The 17,102-nt window shown below is 55.2% G+C and overlaps 1 protein-coding gene across 1 annotated transcript in view; it reads left to right on the top strand.

Annotated features, from left to right (window-relative positions):
• LOC147230500 (neural-cadherin) overlaps positions 1–17,102 on the top strand; it is a 57,365-nt gene that overhangs the window by 32,125 nt on the left and 8,138 nt on the right. Inside the window, exons 11-22 of the mRNA XM_086153915.1 lie at positions 2,823–2,995; positions 3,662–3,829; positions 7,058–7,307; positions 7,739–7,866; positions 7,952–8,138; positions 8,224–8,367; positions 10,968–11,251; positions 12,310–12,939; positions 13,065–14,061; positions 14,136–14,229; positions 14,465–14,649; positions 14,845–15,077. Coding sequence (XP_086010041.1) covers positions 2,823–2,995; positions 3,662–3,829; positions 7,058–7,307; positions 7,739–7,866; positions 7,952–8,138; positions 8,224–8,367; positions 10,968–11,251; positions 12,310–12,939; positions 13,065–14,061; positions 14,136–14,229; positions 14,465–14,649; positions 14,845–15,077 — 3,473 coding nt within the window. The remainder of the gene's footprint in view (positions 1–2,822; positions 2,996–3,661; positions 3,830–7,057; positions 7,308–7,738; positions 7,867–7,951; positions 8,139–8,223; positions 8,368–10,967; positions 11,252–12,309; positions 12,940–13,064; positions 14,062–14,135; positions 14,230–14,464; positions 14,650–14,844; positions 15,078–17,102) is intronic.

Raw genomic sequence — 17,102 nt, 5'->3', positions numbered from 1 at the left:
ACCACTGAGAATGATAGTAAACAGAAATACGTGGAGGAAGGGGAAAAGACAAAGTACTTGAAAATGTTGCCCTGGAAACATATTTTCAGTGTCCTACTTTTCAAACAAGTACGCGCAAGATGTGAGTAATACTCCAATCAAAGTATTTTCCCAGACTGATCGATGGCTATTGATCGTCTGTTTGGATCCGACTCAAACCCAAATACCTCGGAGGCGTGTTCACATGCGGACCAGTACTGCTGCAGTGCTCGCCTGAAGTACTGAACGGACTTAATGTTTGTAAGTTCATGTTTGTCAATGTGCTAAATGTACATACAAACACACACGCACACACACACACACACACACACACACACACAGATTGCTGTTGCCAAGTGTACTCCAAAGTGTGTTTCCATCGTTACCGTGGGAACAGAGCAGTGGGAAAGTTTACCCCCCTCTGGGATGCTTCTTCATCAGATGGATTCGTTTTTCAGTGCCAAACAACACACACACACACACACACACAACCCCCACCACCACCACCCTTGGGTCGCCACGGCGATGCTGCCCTGCTCCTGCGTGTGTGCGATGGCGGCAGGTGGAGGTGGCCCGCCCACCAGCTCGCTCTCCCGTCTATCACGGCGCGGCGCGAAGCTCCCCGGGCCGAGGAGCCGCTCTGCGGCGCCCTCCGGGGGCCGCTGTTTGTTTGCGTCGGCTGCAAATGTGTGTTTTGATAAGCGTCGTGTCAGAAGTCGTCCTCGTCAGATTAGGAGAGGCAAACCAGCGGCTCATTAACTATTTAACAGGCAGATTGAAATGTTTCTGGGACATGAATTCATTTTGTGTGTGTGTGAGTGTGTGTGTGTGTCAGGGGTGTTCCCGCCCAAACAGGGGGAAGTGAACTGGAAAGCACCTTTGTTTGTATGTCGTCTTCTGGGTTTTTATCCGTGCCGGCGTTCTGGTGCGTCGGTTCCCCCGGAACAGGAGACCTTCTCAGTGGATCCGATAGATTCCTCGTCCAAAGCCGACAGCTGTGAGGGATGATATATTCATAAAGCACGGCAGAACACGATGTCATATCATGTTCAGCTTGTTGATTTCCACCCTCCCACCTTTTTTTTAGGTTCTTTCATCGAGGGGTCCCGGCTCGGTTGTGATCTCGGCTCGGCTCCGGTTCCAGCCGCCTCTCGGAGACGGAGCTCATTTTTAGCCTAGAATTTTTCCAACGGGCTGACGAGCTGTGTTTAGTCAAACGCCGTCATTTGTGTGATTCCCAGATTTCTTTTGAAAATCCACCTTTTCACCCGCTCAGTATTTCTTTCCGTTTGACACCGATCGGATAATTCCCCACGAAAGAGACCTTTAAATCACTCCAATAACTCAGGTGGAAATATTTGACTCACCGCGAATATTTCATATATGAAATATCCATACTTGGTTGCGTTAGTCGCTGCAACGTGTGCATCGTCACCCGGATCTGGATTCAGAGGTCATTTTTGTGTCTGGAAATCGAGGTTAAGGATTTGGCATCCCGCCTTCAATTGGGGGCAGAGCGGCGAGGGGAGGGAGCGTGTATTATTCCTGACATGCTGCTGGAGAGGCAGTATCGGCGGTGTTTGTTTGTGATCAGTGCTGACACGCGTCTCCGTCAGCAGGATCCAGCCGTTTCCACGCGGTTAAAAATGCATCTGTTGACTCTGCAGAGCGAGACCCAGAAATGACAGAACGGGGCGACGGGCTGCTGATGCGGCGGGACGCTGACGCACATCATTCCGATATTTGCGCGGCGGCACAAGGAGCAGCAGCCTTCCTGTCACATGACCGCAGCAACGTCTGAACTCCTCCTGATCCCTCGCAGCAAAATCCAAACACAACTGCAATCTTTCTGCCACAGGTAGCAGGAACTGTGGTTTCAGCGCCAGGAGCATCAGTCGTACCACCACCACCACTTATAGTAATATAAGCATCACTTGTAGTAGCATCAGGATCAGTAGCAGTGCTACCATGCGTACCAGTAGTACTATCACTGCCTGTAGCGTCACTTGTAGCATCAGTACCAGCAGTACTGTAATTGCCTGCAGCATTGCTAATGCCATCACTACGAGTAGTACTACCAATGCCAGGAGCATCACTCGCGCCAGTACAACCAGTAGTTCTATCAGTGCCAGTAGTACCATCAGTACCAGTAGTACTACTATCGCCAGGAGCATTGTTAATGCCAGTACTACCAGGGGTACTATCAGTGCCAGTAGCATCACTAGTACTATCACAACCGGTGGTGCTATCAGTGCCAGTAGTACTATTATTGCCAGCAGCATTGTTAATGCCAGTACTACCAGTAGTAACATCAATACCAGTAGTATCACTCGTACCAGTACGACAAGTATTACTATCAGTGCCAGTAGCATCACTAGTACCGTAACCACTAGTAGTACTATCAGTACCAGTAGTACCATCAGTACTGTTAGCACTATAATTGCCAGTAGCGTTGCTAATACCGGCCCGACAAGTATTACTATCGGTGCCAGGAGTGTCACTCACACCATCACTACCAGGAGTACAACCAGTGCCAGTAGCATCACTAGTGCCAGTACTACCAGTAGTACTATCAGGGACAGTAGCATTACAAGTAGCATCCTCAGCAGTGTTCGTAGCAGCAGGAGTCCTCTCAGTGTCACGAGCGTCAGTATAAGTAACGGTTGCGTCGGCGGCACCAGTGCAGCCAGTATGAGTACGATCACCTCCTCTGTTGTCGGAAGCAGTGCCGCCACCCCGGCGGCAGCAGCAGTTGTATGACAAGCATCGGTACTTCTAGTGATCGTACCCCTTTTCCCCCCCAGACTTCCTGCGAGAGGACACCCCGGTGGGGACCAGCTTCCTGCGGGCGGCGGCACACGACGACGACCAGGGGACCAACGCGGCCATCACTTACTCGCTATCCAATCAGACGCCGGCGTACCTGCACATCAACCCGAGCACCGGCTGGATCTACGTGGGCCACCCCATCTCCCAGGTCTGCGGCCGCGCTCGCTCATTTCGAGGTCAAACCCCCCCCCCGGGTCCGTGCGAAGGCGGTCCGCCGTGGCCTCCTCCCTCTTCTGCTGCGGCGTCTCTGTCGGAAATGACAGCAGCCTCCGTAATTGAGCGGAGGCCCGTTTGCCGCCGCGACGGACGGATCATTTCTCTTTCTCTTTGCTCTAATATTTATCCGCCTCTCTGGTGTTTGGCAGCTTCTCCGTGTTCAGACGAGACTTAAATAAAAGAAATCAGACGCCCGTCTCACCTTCAAATCTATTATTTACAAATAAACGCCTCCCTGTCATTCAGAAATAATGGTTTGTTCCTGAGTTTAGGCTTTTAACGCTCCCGTCTCCTCGGCCTTCGGAGGATAATTTTCGCTTCCTTTTCATTTTTCCCTCATTTCTGGCGCTTTTCTTTTGGATGCATTTCATACCTAATTTCCTTTTTAATCATTTCCTTAATTTTTCACAACCTTCTGGCTCTTGCAAAGGATTTTTTGGGGGCGGAAAAGCGGACAGCTTTTTGTCAGTAATTTCTCGTAGGCTCATATTTTCTTTGATTCCAATTTTGCCAAACTCTGAAAGACAATCCCTCACATCTGGGCGGGACGGGCGGACGATAACCCCTCGTCTCCTTCTCCGCCCCTCAACCCCCGCAGACGTCTCGAATCAGTCGTCAGATCGTGGCCACGGACGGCGGGAACCGAAGCAGCCGCGTGGATCTCACCGTCTCGATCACCAACGTCCACAACCAGCCTCCGCAGTGGGAGCGGGCCGAGTACTGGGTCACCGTGCCCGAGAACACGGCGCGCGACGCCAAGATCCTGGTGAGTCCCCTGGAACACACCCACAAGACGCAGACGCGCCGCGGTGGCGGATCCGCAGCCGTGACTCATCAATTATTCCGTCAGCCGATCGGCGTCAATAATTGATTGCTTATCTTGCATTCGTCGGAGCAGTGACGAGCGTCAGGAAGGCGGAAGGGGCTTTGGAGCAGGAGGAAGATGAACGTCATGGTGCTGATGATGGGGATGTCATGACGACAATGATGGGGATGATGGTGACCATGGTGATGGTCTGATGCTGATGATAATTGTAATGACGATGATGTTGGTGACCACGGTGACGGTAGGGCTGGTGGTGACCACAGTGATGGTAAAGATGATGATGGTGTTGGTGGTGACCATGATAATTGTGATGATGATGATGTTGGTGACCATGGTGATGGTAGGGATGGTGGTGACAATGGTGATGGTATGGATGGTGGTGACCACGGTGATGGTAAAGATGATGATGGTGTTGGTGGTGACCATGGTAATTGTGATGATGATGATGTTGGTGACCATGGTGACGCTAGGGATGATGGTGACCACGTTGATGGTAAAGATGATGATAGTGTTGGTGGTGACCATGGCAGTTGTGATGATGATGATGTTGGTGACCATGGTGACGCTATGAATGGTGGTGACCATGGTGATGGTAAAGATGATGATGGTGTTGGTGGTGGTGACCATGGTGACGCTGGGGATGATGGTGACCACGTTGATGGTAAAGATGATGATGATGTTTCCATGGTGATGGTGATGGTGCTGGAGGTCACCATGGTGATGGCAAAGATGACGATGGCGCAGTTAGTGACCAGGAAGACAGTGATGAGTATTTCATTTTTTCTCCGGTGTACTTTTTTCAGGATAATCATCTTCTCAGATTTCTCACTAGTTACCTGGGAGCGTGTTCCATCCCGCACGCCCTCAGACCTCAGCGTGTCTCTGCCAGGCTGCAGACGGGTTCTCCTTCCTGAGCAGCACCGCAGGCTGGCAGACAACAAACATCTCTCCACGCGCTGAAACCTCACAATAACACATGCAACTTTCAACACAAGGACGGGGAAACAGATGGGGGTTGTCTGAGGAGACATCTACACGCAGTTAAATTTAGCACCTTTAACCAGGTCTGTTAATCACACTGTTAATGAGGAGCTGCTCAGGTGTGTGTGTGTGTGTGTGTGTGTGTGTGTGTGTGTGGGGTGCATCCATTATGAAGTGAAGAAAATCACGACTCTATTTATGTACACGTGAAAAGCAACAACCAAAGCTGAGAAAACACACCTCACACTGATGTCTGGTTCGCTTCAGCATCCTTTTTCACCTTCCTGACAGTCGGGATCATTTTTGCAGCTAAAGCTGAGGAGGTCATCCCTCCGATATAGCCGACATTGACCTCGGTGACCCCGGCCCCCCCGCTGACCCTCGCCAGAAGCTGTTGTCTCCAGATGTGAGTCACCGGCGCCACCAGCTGACGAGCGGCGTCGTGTCTGACCGGAGAATCTAATGTCTAATGAGATGATTCCTCATTAGTGTTAATCACCGCTCGCTCCGCTTCCTCGCCTGCGGTGGGGGGGGGCAGCAGGGGGCGGAGCCTCACCCATATCGTGTCACGTGATCAGCGGGGTTAGAATTTCAAATGCGCTCAGATTCGGGACAGAAAAACATCCAGAAATTACACGAACGTCTTCCGGTTTATCGCTCACTGATTTTCTCCTCACTCGTTCCACACGGCAAGATCTGCAGACCTGGTGCAGGCAGACGGTAGGACGGCAGAGCGCTCAGGACCCGGTCCACGCTGGACCTGCTGGCTCTGGTATCTGGTCCAGATGAGGTGGAGAACCCGGGCCTTCAGGTGAAGGTCTGAGGAAACAGATGAGAAACAGGATCAGCTCAGGCCATTTGTGTGTGTTTGTGTGAGAGGGAGTGTGTGTGTGTGTTGGTTCTGCAGAAATTCTCCTGAGCTTTGGCTTTTTAATTTCTTTCCTGGTAAGTCAAACCAGAAAGCTCTCCTCCGGCCGGCCGTCAATCAGTTGGGTCATGTGACCCCCGTTCTGTCAAAGCAGGAAGTGATGGAAAACTACATCCCCCCCCCCATATGAGCAACGATCACGTTAAAAACTCACCAGCGGAACACGAACATCAGCACGACTAGACCGAGACCGAAGGCTTTCTGGAGGTCAAAGGTCACCGCGGGGTTGATTGATGTTTGGTGTCAGACTGTGTTTTATTAATGTGTGTCCCCACAAGAGCAGAGAGAGGTGTGTGTCTGTGTGTGTGTGTGTGTGTGTGTGTGAGCAGGTCAGGCTGTTCTCCTCTAGACTGTAAACAGAAGCACACACGCACGCACACACACACACACTTACACAGAGAATAGGAGTGTAAAAAGCTGATGGATGTCCGCTGTCAAGACAACACACACACTCACACACTCACACACACACACACACACACACACACACATTTTCTGGCACATTGATGCTGGGCCTTTTTAGGTCGCAGCAGCGTCTAGAGAATCTTGGAGAAGATCCTGGAGTGTCTCCTGGAGCTCCATGTCCATAGAAGGCTTGGCGGCTGAAAGCTCCCATTCTTGGACGCGGCGTGCAGCAGAGGTCGCCGTCACCCGCCGTCCCGCTGCTGCCTGAGTTATAGGCGACACGTGGAAGTTCCAGACTGGAGATGGATGAGGATGATAAGCTTCTGGGGAGGAGGAGGAGGGACGTCTCCTGACAGCATCTCCAGCTTGGGGTTTGCACTGGATTGGAATAGTTCTCGTTCTGTTTCCTCCGTCTGGAACCGGTTTTATTTCATGACCTTCGGTTTTGCCGTTCATTCCTTTTCCATCTGTTCCTCCGTTCCTCCTCCCTTCCTTCCTCCATGATGTTCTGGAGGATGAACTCCACCTGAGGAGGCGGAGCGGGGCTTCATCTCTGTGGTCTGAGACTTTACGGTGGTGACGAGGTGATGCGGCAGGTCAAGATCCCTGCTTGGCTTCTCCATGTTCTACCCGCGTGTGCGCGGCGTTCCTCAGGGTTCTCCGGGTTCCTCCCACAGTCCAAACAGTTCGTAGGAGACCCTACATTTTCCAGACGTGTGACTGAGAGGGTGAATGTTTGCACGTCTCTATATGAGGCCCTCCGATTGGTCCAGGGTGAACCCCGCTTTTCACCCAATCACAGCCGGGATGTACATTCACCGCGATCTCTAACCTTTGACCCCTGTGTCCCTCAGACCATCAAGGCCACGTCTCCTCTGGGCGACCCCCGGGTGACCTACAACCTGGAGGAGGGTCAGGTTCCGGAGACCAACATGCCGGTGAGGTTCTACATCAAACCCAACCGCAGCGACGGCTCCGCCTCCGTCCTGGTGGCCGAGAACCTGGACTTCGAGACCACCCGCTTCTTCACACTGCGGGTGCGCGTGCAGAATGTGGCCGCCGTGCCGCTCGCCTCCTTCACCACCGTCTACGTCAACGTCACAGGTGAGGAGGAGCTTCAGGGCCGGGAAATGATGTCGTAAACCCGATCGGGAGCCGGCGGGGAAAAGTTTAATGACCTCGGACGGGAACGTCTGCTCGCATATCTGAGGAGGAGGAGAAGTCGGGAAGTCTGTGACTCAGTTCCTGTCTGTCAGAGGAGGAGATGCTTCACCTCGTCTCCCGGGAAACGGAGGAAGAGTGCCACGTCGTGATCGCAGACGTTTCCTCTCCTCCTGTGTTCACTCTGCTGCCTCCTTCCTTCCATCTTCGCCTCACCGACTTCTTCTGCAAAAGCGCGGGCATAGACTTCCTGAAAGCGGAGGTCAACAGCAAGCGACAGCAAACACTGTCAAAATAAGACAGGAAACAGGAAGCTGTTTTTTTCAATGAGAAAATATGTTTGCGTTGCTGAAGGTCCCTCCTCCCTTCTGCAGACGTGAACGACAACGTGCCCTTCTTCCTGTCGTCTTCGTACGAGGCCACGGTCCCCGAGGGGGCCCAGGCGGGGACCTCGGTGGCCCAGGTCTCCGCCACCGACCTGGACTCGGGTCAGCATGGGATGGTGAGCGGCTCCTCTGGATGCTGGATGTTCTCCTGCAGCTCCTCCCTCCCCGGGCTCTTCCTCTACTCCTCCTCTCCCTCCCCAGGTCCGCTACTCCATCCTGAAGGACGAGAGCGGCGACTCGCGGCTCTTCAGCGTGGACCCGCTCAGCGGCGTCATCGTCACCCGCGCCTCCTTCGATCGCGAGCAGAAGGCCTCCTACCTCCTGGAGGTCCAGTCCCATGACGGCTCCGAATCGGCCCGACCCGGCCAGCAGGGCCAGCCGAACACCGGTGATCTGCACGCACACACCCACACACACACACGCACCCATACACACTCCGGGCTTCAAAGTGAGCTGAGTGTAACGTCCTTCAGACACGTCCTACGTCCGCATCTTCGTCACCGATGTCAACGACAACGCGCCGGCCTTCCCTCAGCCCGCGTACGAGGTGAGCGTGGAGGAGGACGCCGAGGTCGGCTTCACACTCATCACCGTCACCGCCAACGACGAGGACGAAGGTGAGACACCCCGACCCGACCCGGGAGCTGAGCTTCACGCTCTGAGATCAGGAGTACTTCTATTCCAGGCTCATCTGAAGGCGGCGAGCTGGTCTCACTCGCCACTCGATACTGAGGACTTAGTACTCGGTACACAGTACACAGTACACAGTACACAGTACACAGTACACAGTACACAGTACACAGTACTGGGTACTCCTAGGATTGTAACCCTGGAGGTCGTCAAGTTTTAAATTTTGGTTCCCTGTGGTTCCCGGCCAATGGGAGCCCGTGCGGCGGCATCCAGACGGCGCCTCCTTCATGTATAAAACATAATTTTGAATCGGGTTTAAATTGTTAATTTAAGTTGTTGCATTTTTAAAGTCAAAGTTTGGACTCCTTTTTTTTTGGCTTTTTCGTATTTGTTTGAATGCAGATTTTAACAGTTTCAGATTTTTTTTATCAAGTTACCTCACTTTCTTTATCTTCCTGAGGTCTTTGTGGGGATTTACAAAGACAGGAAGAAGAATTAATATTTTGGCCCCTCATCTGGTGGCATCCTGGATTATTGGGATTAGTAACTAAATCTGAGCAGGTTCTCCTCCAGACCCAGTCTCGAAACACACACACACACACACACACACACACACACGCTCATGCACGCCGAATGCAATCCCTGCTGTGTCAGCCATCTTTACAGAGGCTGAGGGCAGGGATCATGGCTCAGCCTTCACAGCGAGGGTCCAGGGGGACCAGGGGGCTCCAAGGGGATCCAGAGGGGTCCATGGGGGTCCATGTTGTATGGTTTGGAGACAGTGGCACTGAGGAGAGGACAGGAAGCAGCGATGAAGATGTGGAGGTTCTCTTTGGGAGTCATGAAGATGGAGAGGATCAGGAATGAGTCCATGGGAAGGACAGCGTATGTTGTTTGGAGATAGTCAGAGACTAAGATGGCTCGGTTATGCACAGAGGAGGGATAGTGAATATATCGGTGGAAGGATGCTGGGGTTGGAGCTGCCAGGCAGGAGGTCTGGAGGAAGACCAAAGAGAAGATTTATGGGCGGAGTGAGACAGGATACGAAGGAAGCTGCGAGAGAGGAAGAAACAGTGGAAAGAGTTAGATGGAGGGGATGGATTCACTGTGGTGACCCCTGGAGGGAAAACACTGAGGGGCTGAGAGTAAGATGTTTAGTGAGCTGTGAACTGAGGCCTGTGTGTGTGTGTGTGCGTGTGTGTGTGTGTGTGTGTGTGTTTGTGCTAACGTAGCAGTATATTAAGATGGGATTGGGTTGCCACTGTGCCACGGCGCTGACCTTCTGTCCATTTAAACAAGAGGCCAGACAAACACACACATTGTCTGCTGTATTCCAGCTTGTGCGTGTGTGTGTGTGTGTGTGTGTGTGTGTGTGTGTTTTGGGGGGGGCAGCTTTCATCACCTGCCGTGCCTGTGGATCCTGTTTGACCCCCTGAGTGGAAAATTTGCCAAACTAAGTGCGTCTGGTAATGAGATCAAGAAGCTTGTTTTAATTCTGCTGAGTTTGAGGTTCCAGACAGCCTGGAGGCACACACACACACACACACACACACACACACACACACACACACACACACACACACACACACACACACACACACAGACTGCAGAGAGGTGGAATGGGAAATCCACAGGAGACATTGAAGCTGCCTCGGATGTTGAAGGCCCACATGAATCCAGCAGATGTTGGGCGCCGCCTAGTGGCCGGCAGCATCACAGCAGGACCCGGAGGATCCTGGGGTCTCCTCCTTTACCTCCTCAGCCTCCTCACCTTCTCCTCCACGGTGAAGGACAACCCTCCAGGGTATCATCACATTTGTTTCAAATGCGGTCCGTGGAGCTCCAACCTCATCGGGAACATCTGATCCTGAAACCTCCTGCTGGGCCGAGTCCTTCAGACACAACTTAGGGACAAATCCCACCTCGGGACGACCACCTGACCTCCATGCCTCCTGCCGGGCCTGGAATTATATCTGTGTGTGTGTGTGTGTGTGTGTGTGTGTGTGTATGTGTGTGAGTATGCATGTGCTTGTGAGAGAGAGAGAAGGGGTATGGCCATATGGCCTCCCTGATCATTAGGAGGCTGCCAAAGGCAAAAACCACTGGAACTGCTCCTGTACACACACACACGTTAACACTTACACATGTTAATACACACTTCACCATACGCTCAACATGAAGGACAGAGGCAATGGGCCAATGGAAACACACACACACACACACACACACACAGCTCCTCCATGTCTTCACAGATGGTGTTTGTCTCCTCGATGCCGATCAGACCCAGACAGACCTGCCTCCGGCCCCATGACCTCTGCGTGTGTGTGTGTGTGTGTGTGTGTTTTCACCAGGACTGGCGTCATTGGAAATGTTAGTTTTTGGGATTTTGTTTTCGCTTCTACAAGCATCCAAAAATACATGGAAAAGAATATCGACCTGGAAACACCTGGTCAGGTCAGAGGTCACTGCAGGATCCACATGCGGCAGATAATGATGGAGTTTCTAGTTGAGGGTCGGAGCCTGCAGAGGAGGGAAGGGTGAAGATGGTTGGATTTGGGATGATTAATCCCTCTGCCTCGCCTCGCAGGTGCCAACGCCAAGCTGCGGTACCAGATCACAGCGGGGAACGCGATGGGCTCCTTCGACGTGGAGCCCGAAGTGGGCTCGCTGTTCGTGGCTCAGCCGCTGGACTACGAGGCGGAGCAGCGCTACGAGCTGCGGCTGGTCGCCTCCGACGGGAAGTGGGAGAACGAGACGCTGGTGGTGGTCCGCGTCGCCAACCGCAACGACGAGGCGCCCGTCTTCGGCCAGAGCGAGTACCACGCCGCCGTCACAGAGGAGCTCGGCCAGCTGCCCGTCTTCATCATGGAGGTCAGTGAGGAGGACGTGAGAGCCCGCGGGCGGCGGGAGGGGAGGAAACGACCCCCCCGAGGGAGAACTTTCATTTGGAAATATGATTCGGGGAAAGATCTGGAAGGAGACGAGGTGGAGCCGGTCCCACCGGTTCCCATCGGACCCTGGCGTCTTCTCCCTTTGAACAATATTTGGGTTAATGTTTCAGGAAATTGGTTTTTCACCTGTGGGGAATGTCATTAGCGAACCGTGGCTGCCACGGCAACGACCAGGCGGTTCCGCTAAACCTGGTTAGCGCCGAGCTCCGGGCGCAGGTGAGGAGGCGAGGAGGCTCCTCGCGACGCTTTCATCGCGAGGAGCTTGTTGTGCAAACTTTCCCAGTTTGCACAGATCGGGTTGTGCACGGGAAACTCCATGGAGGCGGTCAGTCGGCCTCCAGCTCCTGCGGGGCCCCGTATCAAGTGTTGCCACGGTAATGCACGACACATGTGCGACGCCGTTTAACAAGCCGTCGACTCGTTCGGTGGTTTCACATATCCTTCCTCGCAACAAAACAGAGAAAAACACCATTTAAAACCCGTGAATGAGCTGCGTGAGCCGGACGGGCCGGGAGATGTTTGAGGCTCCAGGAGGCCCGGTCACCTGGGGAGGTTCGAGGAGAAGAAGAAGGAACGAGAAGAAGTATAAAATAAAGCTAAAAATAAAAAGCTAAAATAAAGCTAGCTCGGGTCGGTGACAATCCCGGAGCCTTCTGGAAACTTCTGGATTCTCCGTGCTGTGAGTGCGTGACGCCCAATCAGATTAAACCCCCTCCTGTGGGCCTCCACCTCCACCTCCATCACCACCTCCTGCTGAGATCCATTTGATGCGGGTCCTCCTCCGGAGAGCCAATCCAATCGCGAATGAATTCCGTGCCTTCACCTCCGTGTCGCCGCCTCGTCTCCGAAGCGTCTCTCAGCGTCTCGCCGTCTTCACTTCAAAGGCTCGGAGCCGTTCCTGCAGACGGAGGAGGTTCTGTCGGAGAAGGTCGGTGGAATTCAGGCGCTTGTCTCGTGTTTCTCCCCCGCCGCCGGCAGGTGTCGGCGTCAGACCCGGACCAGGAGGCCGACCAGACGGCCCTGCGCTACTCGCTGCACGGGCAGGGCGCCGGCGGGGAGTTCGCCATCGACGAGCGCTCCGGAAGGATCTACGCCCGGCGGCGTCTGGACCGCGAGGAGCGCCCGGCCTGGAGGTTCCTGGTCCTCGCCACGGACGAGGGCGGGACGGGTCTCACCGGCTTCGCCGACGTCCTGCTGGAGGTTCGCGACGTCAACGACAACGCGCCCTTCTTCCCCTGCCCGGCGCTGGAGGCGGACGGCTGCTTCGTGGGACACGTGCCGGAGAACTCCCCCGCAGACACCTCCGTCATGGAGATGCGGGCCACGGACCTGGACGATCCCAACCAGGGCGGGAACGCGGCGCTGACCTACAGTATCATCAGGAACGTCCGCAACGACATCAACCTGGACCTGTTCTCCATCAACGCCACGACGGGGACCATCTACACCGTGCTGCGTTCGCTGGACCGGGAGGCCGAGGACCGCTACCTGGTGGTGGTGGAGGCCCGCGACGGGGGGGGGCTCAGCGGGACCGGAACCGCCACCATCTTGGTGTCGGACGTCAACGACCACCCGCCTGTCTTCACCCAGAAGGTCTACAGCACTCAGGTGGGTCCGGGAACCTTCACTGACAACGACTGGCAACGAGTGGCCTGAAATTTCCAAAAGTGCCGCCGAAAACTAGTTCCTCACCCGACGCCGTCGCTGTCGTCCCGGTACTGACCGTTCTCTAGGTGCCGGAGGACCTGGAGGTGAACAGCGAGGTTCTGGTGGTGTCCGCCACCGACGGGGACCGGGATGAGAACGCCGCCGTCACCTTCAGCATCGTCGGCGGTGACGACGACAGGAAGTTCTTCGTGGAGACGGACAAGGTGAACCGGCGCGGCGTGGTCCGGCTGAAGAAGGCGCTGGACTTCGAGAAGCCCCAGGAGAGGACGTTCAACCTGACGCTGAAGGCGGAGGACGCCGACTTCTTCGGCCTGGCCCACTGCCTGGTCCAGGTGGAGGACACCAACGACCACGCCCCCGTCTTCCTCCCGCAGTTTTACGAGTCGCCCGCCATGCAGGAGGACGTCCCCGTGGGAACCATCGTGGCCCAGGTCACGGCGTCGGACCTGGACTCTGGGCAAAACGGCCGCTTCACGTACAGCATCTCCAGGGAGTCCGACCCCCGCGGACAGTTCCTGGTGGACCAGTCCGGCTGGGTGGTGGTGGCCGACCCCCTGGACCGCGAGGAGGCGTCCCAGCACAGGGTCGTGGTCCTCGCCACGGACGCCGGGAGCCCGCCGCTGACGGGCACCTCGATCGTCATGGTTACGGTGCTGGACGTCAACGACAACGGGCCCGAGTTGGAGGCGGCGTACGGGCCGATGGTGTGGGAGAACACGGCCGCGCCCCAGGCGGTGCGGATGAACGACACCTCCTTCCTGCTCCACGCCGTGGACCGGGACACGGCGGCCAACGGGAGCCCGTTCGCCATCCGCCTGCTGGCGCTCACGTCCGACGCCGCCAGCTTCAACCTGAGCGACTTCGGGAACGGCAGCGCCGCCGTCACCGCCCTCCGGACCTTCGACCGCGAGCGCCAGAAGGAGTACCGCCTCCCGATCCTCATGATCGACAGCGGCTCCCCTCCAATGAGCTCCACGAGCACGCTGACGGTCGTCATCGGCGACAGAAATGACCACGCCCACTCGCCGGGCCGTGCCCACTTCATCCTCTACAGCTACCAGGGTGAGCTGTCGCGGTAACGACACGCCGTTGGCCATGTGACCTCGCCGCCATTTAACCCCTGCGCCCACCCGCAGGCGTCGTCCCCGCCGCCGTCCTCGGAACGGTCCCGGCGCCGGACCCCGATGACTGGAGCCAGAAGGCGTACAGATTCGAGGGGAGGCCGTCCAGGTACGTTGGGGGACATGAGGAGATGGAGAGACAGCAAACATCTTCAGCTTGCCTGCCGTTATGCCTGGTCGCTATGACGACCGCACACACACACACACACACACACACACACACACACAGAGGAGGACGCCTCCTGTCAATCATTTCATCTCCAGCTCTGGAGGTTCTTCTGGAAGGTCTCCTGAGCTCCAAGAGTTCTGAAGCGCTTCATGTAGAGCTCGTGATGTTTCTGCAGGTTCTTCAAGCTGAACCAGACCTCGGGGCAGCTCAGCGTGCGGGAGGGGGCTCCCCCGGGATCTTATCACCTGCAGGTGAGGGTGTCCGACCTCACCTGGCCCGACGTCACCTCCACGGCCCGGGTGGAGGTCAGGGATTTGCCGCAGGAGGCCGTGAGGAACGCCGCCTCCCTCCGCCTCCGCAGTGAGTTGTATTCTGGTGATGTCACTTCCTGCTGGAGAATCACGGCTTATTTTAAGCGGTTTCTCAACGCTCGTCGCGTATCTTCTGGCTACCGTGCAAGTTTTTGATCTTCTCACCGGCCCCCGCGATGTTCCGAACACGCTGACGTCGATGCGGGTCAAAGGTCAAGCTGTGTGTCCGTGGCTCCTCCCTTAGATGAGTCCATGGAGAGCTTCTTCAGCCGCCGCGGCGGAGAGGAGAGCCCCTTTTCCCGTCTGACGGCGGCGCTGGCCGACCTCCTGCAGACGGCGCCGGAGAACGTCCAGATTTTCTCAGCGGCCGGCGGCGGCGGCGCCCGGCGGGAGCTGGATGTGTGGTTCGCCGCCCGCGGCTCGCCGTACTACAAGGCGGAGAGGCTGCTGGGATACGTGGCGGCAAACAAAGCCAAGGTGAGGAAAGAGGAGGAAACCTCCCCGCCGCATCAAACCCACCGTATACATCTCCCGCCTTCTCACAGATGTCGCTCTCCGACGCCGTATCTCAACAACTTCTCCATCTCTTCTCGGTCGAGTTCACAACACGCGCACCTCGACCGTGTTAACGATGATTTTCTCCGGGCCGTTTCTTTGAACGCCGCTTCCCGCTCGCTCCTAACTCTGACCTGGGCTTCCATCGCAATGGATCCCTGCAGACCTTTAAGAACAGGCACTCAGACGTCAAGGTGTGGAGGTAAATTATTTCAGACCGACAGATTTGTCCGGAGCGGAAATAGTCTGCGCAGTTCGAAGGGAAGGAGACAGATTAGACCCGATAATGTCGGGGGAATAAATAGAAACTGCGAAAGGAAGAGACGGCTTTAGTCGGCAGGCCGAGAGGAAGAGTCTGAGGACACGAATGTGTGGAGGAGGAGGAGGAGGAGGGTCTCGCTTGAATAATTAAACTCAGAGAGAAGAAAAAGAGAAGAATGCTCAGTCGGAGCCCCGGAGGGTTCGGGGGGGTCGGGGGGGGGAACAACCGCCAAGACTAAACGGGGGGGAGAACGGAGGCGACGAGGAGGGAGACGAGACGAGGAGGCGTCTGACAGCGAGGCTTCAATCGACACGCACAAACTGCAAAGCGACATTCGGGGAAAATGGAGTCGATTCGGTTTAAACACACACACACGCGCACACACACACACACACACACACAGTCGCTCTCTGATGTTCAAACTGCCGACATGTTGCTTTGGTGTTTGTTTTTCCGCCCTCACTCGCAGCGCCAAGACGCACATCTGTAAGCTCCCCTCCGTTTAACGTCACTTTCATGTGGCTCTTCTAATCACAGCAGTCTGCTTTCCCGCTCCTCCTGGCAGAAGCTCTGCCTCCACCTCCCGCTCTGCTCGACGTCTTCGACGGGTGATGCTCTAGTCCATTCAAAGGTGTTTGACATCTTTTAAAAAGGTGGCGAGGTCTAGACTTTGGAGATGGGCATCTCTGACCGACATACTAATATCTGAATGTATGAGACCAAGCGGAGGTGATCGCTCAGGACGTTCCATGCTGGGACGCGCTGGATCGTCACTTAGCTAAGGAAGATCTAAGGAGGCCGTCGGATGCAGAGGAGGGTTTTAGATCTCCAACGAGAGGAAGCGCCTTGGCGTTGGGTTGTAACTGAAGGGGGTTGAGAGCAATGACCCTGGTCATGTTGGAGCTTCAGGGCGAGGACTTCACAGTGCTCGGGAATGGACACAAAGTCCGTTAGCTAGGAAGCTACGGACATTCCAGTGAGCTACCATGAGGCCAGATGTCAGCAGGGAAAGAGATGACTACAGGTATCTGTGCAGTTTGATATTTGTCAATTTGACAGTCTGAGGAGGACATTTCTGAGAATGTAAAGCAACTTCTCTGACCAGAGACATGATTTATGAAGCAAACTTGCGCAGCTAAAAGCAACAAGGTGCCGGAAACCCAACATCCGTACAAAAAATTGACAAAAGGGTACAGATCAGGTGATCGCCAGATGCAGACCGATGGGACGGAGAGCTTCCCAGGCGTTCGGCCCCGACCCAGGTCCCAAATTCCTCGGCAAAAACACGGTGAGCTGTGCTACCAACGACAATTTAGAATGTGTAAACACTTCGGTTTGCGTGTGTGGTAGAAGAGTGAGTACAGCTAGCAGCCGTGGCAAGATGTAGCCAGCGGGGACGGTAGACCGCAGCCAGCAGAGGAGCCAGCAGAGGAGCCCAGGCTGTAACCAGCCGTGGTAGAAGGTTGTAGCTAGCGGTTATGACCAGCTGTAGCTTGCAGAGGCCAGGCAGTAGCGAGCATAGGAGGCCATGTGAGCAGGATATATCCAGGTTGCTAGTAGAGGCGGCCAGGCTGGAGCTATCAGATGTAGCCAGGTTGTAGCTAGCAAGCGGAGGAGGTCGGGCCGAAGCTAGCAGATGTAGCATCTCAGTCCGGTACTCCGGCAGGTGGCTTTCAGGAGGCCAA

The sequence above is a fragment of the Fistularia commersonii genome, chromosome 10, assembly GCF_037954325.1.
Source record: "Fistularia commersonii isolate RoL2024-O1a breed Wild chromosome 10, RoL_Fcom_v1.0, whole genome shotgun sequence".
Lineage (NCBI taxonomy): Eukaryota > Metazoa > Chordata > Actinopteri > Syngnathiformes > Fistulariidae > Fistularia > Fistularia commersonii.
Note: the sequence above shows the minus strand (reverse complement) of the source record. Positions and strands in the feature narration are given on the sequence as shown.